At 59.8% G+C, this 3,682-nt stretch overlaps 1 protein-coding gene across 1 annotated transcript in view; it reads left to right on the plus strand.

Annotated features, from left to right (window-relative positions):
- Positions 1 to 2,509, plus strand: part of LOC102044398 (C-type lectin domain family 18 member A-like) — a 4,758-nt gene extending 2,249 nt beyond the window's left edge. The window contains exons 4-11 of the mRNA XM_031058397.1: positions 319 to 496; positions 586 to 693; positions 849 to 941; positions 1,067 to 1,173; positions 1,313 to 1,442; positions 1,519 to 1,615; positions 1,694 to 1,785; positions 1,938 to 2,509. Of these exons, the coding sequence (XP_030914257.1) occupies positions 319 to 496; positions 586 to 693; positions 849 to 941; positions 1,067 to 1,173; positions 1,313 to 1,442; positions 1,519 to 1,615; positions 1,694 to 1,785; positions 1,938 to 1,975 (843 nt within the window). The 3' untranslated portion in view covers positions 1,976 to 2,509. The remainder of the gene's footprint in view (positions 1 to 318; positions 497 to 585; positions 694 to 848; positions 942 to 1,066; positions 1,174 to 1,312; positions 1,443 to 1,518; positions 1,616 to 1,693; positions 1,786 to 1,937) is intronic.
- The last annotated feature ends 1,173 nt before the right edge of the window (positions 2,510 to 3,682 follow it).

The following is a 3,682-nucleotide window of genomic DNA, read 5'->3' on the forward strand; positions in this document are numbered from 1 at the left end:
CCTCGCTGTGTGGGTGGGGTCTCAACCGGGGAGGGGCATGGGTTGACCTATGGGATGTGCGGCAGGGGAGGAGGAGCTTGTCCCGGTGGTGGGTGGGACTGTGCACTGAAGTGGGTGGGGCTGGGTGATGTGGGTGGGGCTTGGAAATGCAAACAAGGCCATGTTTTAGAAGCTGGCGGGTTTGGATGTTCTGGGTGGGGCTGAGTGCTGTGGACAGGAGCGAGCGCTGGAAGTGGGTGGGGCTAGGGAACGAGGGCGGGGCGGTGATTTAGGAATGGGTGTGGCTTTGCAAGGCGGGTGCAGGCTTGCCCGAGAAAGGGGTGTGGCTTGCCCGGGTGGGTGGGGCATCTTCCTCCAGCTGTCTGTGGGGCCAGGGGCAACTGGGAGGTGGCCGGGACACCCATCCTGCCCTACAAGCAGGGACCCTGGTGCTCCCTCTGCACCGCTGGCCTCTCTGGCTGCTTCAAGTCCTGGGACCACAGCGGCGGGCTCTGCGGTGAGTCCTCCCTGTCACCATGGCCTCTGCATGACCCTGCTGGCGCTGCCTCCACCCCTGATGCCCCAGTGTCACTCTGGTGTTTCCAGAGGTGCCCAGGAACCCCTGTCGCATGAGCTGCAGGAACAGCGGGCGCCTCGACATGAGCAGCTGCCAGTGCACCTGTCCCCCCGGCTACACGGGCAGGTACTGCCAAGGTGAGAGGGCACCGTGCAGCCTTCGGAGCCTTGTGCGTGGCTGCAGGTGCAGGGTTGGTGCAGGGCATGCACGGGCACAGCCGGTGCAGTGTGGGCAGCACAGGGGACACGGCCAGCTGAGCCCCCTGGCAGCTAATGCAGTGCTGTGCCCACAGTGAGGTGCAGCGGGCAGTGCCTCCACGGGAGGTTCAGGAAGGAGGAGTGCTCCTGCCTCTGCGACGCGGGATACGGAGGAGCTGAGTGTGGCAGTGAGTCTGTGCCCCCCTGCACTGCTGTGATCCACAGGCAGGGCACCCCAAAGCAGAGGAAAGGGTCCTCTGTGGGCCCATCTCTGCTGGCACAAGGACCCATCTGCTCCTGCCTGTGTCCCCAGCTAAGATCCATTTCCCCTTCCATGCCTGTGATGTGCGGATAGACAGCGACTGCTTCATGGTGTCCCCTGAAGCCGACACCTACTATGGAGCCAAAATTAAATGCCAGGTGAACTCCTGGGGTGCTCTGAGCATCTCTGTGCAGCTGAAAAGTGACACCCATGCTTGCAGTGCCCCTGGGCATCTCTCCTCTGCCTGGAGCAATGCTGGGCCATGCAGATGGGGCAGACTCACTCCCTTCTCCACAGGAGAAAGGAGCTATGCTGGCCCAGATAAGAAACCAGAAGGTTCAGGACATCCTGGCTTTCTACCTCAGCCGCTTGGAGATGGGCAACAGGGTGACAGACACTGATTTTGAGACTGGAAACTTCTGGATTGGTGAGAGACAGCAGTAGGCAGGGGGCAGAGAGCCTGGGATGCTAGCAGACATGCCAACCAGGTCCTGACCCCACAGGTCTCACCTACAAGACATCCAAGGCTTCCTTCCGCTGGGATGTGGGTGAGCCATCCTCGTTCACCAGCTTCGCTTTCGGGCAGCCGGACAACCAGGGGTAAGTGGATCTAGAGGACACCAAACTCTGCATGGTGTCACTGCTGGCTGGCTTTACCACCATCCTGGTGGGGCACAGGTTTGGGAACTGTGTGGAGATGCAAGCGTCAGCTGCCTTCAACTGGAACGACCAGCGCTGCAAGACCCGAAACCGGTACATCTGCCAGTTCGGTGAGTGGGCAGCTGGGAGCCCTCCTGGGCCTGCTGGGCCCTGGAGCTGCCAATCCCCTGCTCTGCTGTGTCTGTCCCTTGTTGCCAGTCCTGCCCAGACCTCTGTGTCTCTCCTGGGGTGGGAGGCACTGACTCTACACTTGCCATTGCAGCCCAGGAACACATCGCCCTGTGGCAGCAGGACCCCTGAGCTGGCAGCCCTGGGAACTGGCCAGCGCTGGCTGCTGTGCTGAACCTGGGGCTCAGGAGGAGCCTGGTGCTGTGCAAAGCCAGACCTTGGCTCAGGAGGATCTCTGCACAGCTCACTTGTGCAGGGAATGAGGGGCTGAGGGGATCCATGGCACTGGGACCTGGCAAGAAGGGGTGTGCTGTGCATTACCATCCCTGACACAGCATCTTCTTCTGCCCCTCACCTTCCTCTGCCACTATCACTCTGCAACACCCTGGGCAGGAGACATCCCTTGCACAGCCAGGTACAAAAGCATCCTCCTCCAAAATTGGCAGCTGGGCTGTGTCTGGACTGTGGTGTCAGTGTTATGAGGGGCCAAGGGGGCTCTTTGGGGGTGCAGACCTTGGCATAGCTCAGGGACGACCAGGCTCAGCTCTGAGCCACTGTCCTGGCCTGGGTGAGAATGCCCCAGCCTGGTGGGTTTTTCACTCTCACCTGGTCCTTCATCATCTGCCTGGTCATTAATAAAGACCCTCTCTCCTTTGGGAAGAGCAATTTGTCTCATTTTCCTCCCCTAAGCCAACCAGACTCTCCTTAGCCACAGTCCACATCCTGCCTGCACTGGATGGAATCTCCAGTTTCATCTCTGGAGTGGGTTCTGGGCTTGCTGGAGCCAAGGCCAGCCTTGGCTGAACTCATCTTCAGCACGTGGGGTTGCCTTGGAGAGATGGTGTTAGCCAAGAGCTGCTTCTCCCAGCCCCAGGATGGCCCCAAGTCACAGCACCCCCTGTGCTGGGTACAAGCCCACCATGGTGCAGCTTGGCAGACAAGGCCACCTGCTCCACTCCATCCCCAGGAATAATCAGATTCCAAGGAAGCACCCAGCTCCCGCTGAACTCCACAAGGACAGTGGGAGCAGAGGGGGTGACCCCAATTGTAGAAACACATCCTTCCACCCCTGCCCATGGCTGGCAGAGGCCCCAGGAGGCCCATGCAGGCAGAAGACTCACCAGAAAAAATACTATTTATTATTATGAAAAAACCAACAAAACAGAACTCTGCCGCCCTGAAGCATTGTCTGGGCAAGAAGTCCAAGGGATGTGCAGTCCATGCCATGGTGTGGCTCCTGCCTGGTGCTGCTTGCACAGATGGATATGGTGAGGAGCTTGGAGTGAGGGCTTCAGCCTGGGTGGAGATGTGGGGTCCTAGAGTGGCAGCAATTGCTTGGAGGGAGGTCTCGGGCAGGCTCTGGCTGCTGAGGCAGTATGGAGGTTGTTCTTGGGGGGCTTCAGCAGTGTGCAAGGCTGTTTGGGTCCTGTGGTGCCAGCTGAGAATGGTCTCCTGCAACACGAGGGCTTCTCAGGTGCACTCTGGGGTGCTCGGGCAGTGTGTGGGGGGTGCAGATTCCCGTGTCCTTGGGCGCAGTTCTTGGGTCTCCAGCAGTGCAAAGGTTGGCTCATCCAGTCTCCAGCGGCATCAGGCATGGATCAGGGGGTTCACCAGCAGTAACAGTAAAACTTAATAAACTTTTAAGATTCTAAAAGTAAACTTGCTTTAATCCCCAACAATGATGCGTGGATCAGGCAGGCTCCAGGGGTCTCCGGCAGCACTGAAAGCAGCTGGGGCTGCCTCCGGGAGATGCCCCATCCCCAGGCTGGGGTACGCAGGTCTCACGGGCACTCAGGCACTGGTGGCCGCGGCGGCAGCGGCGGTGGCAGCGGCGGCATC

Source organism: Geospiza fortis, unplaced genomic scaffold (assembly GCF_000277835.1).
Source record: "Geospiza fortis unplaced genomic scaffold, GeoFor_1.0 scaffold97, whole genome shotgun sequence".
Lineage (NCBI taxonomy): Eukaryota > Metazoa > Chordata > Aves > Passeriformes > Thraupidae > Geospiza > Geospiza fortis.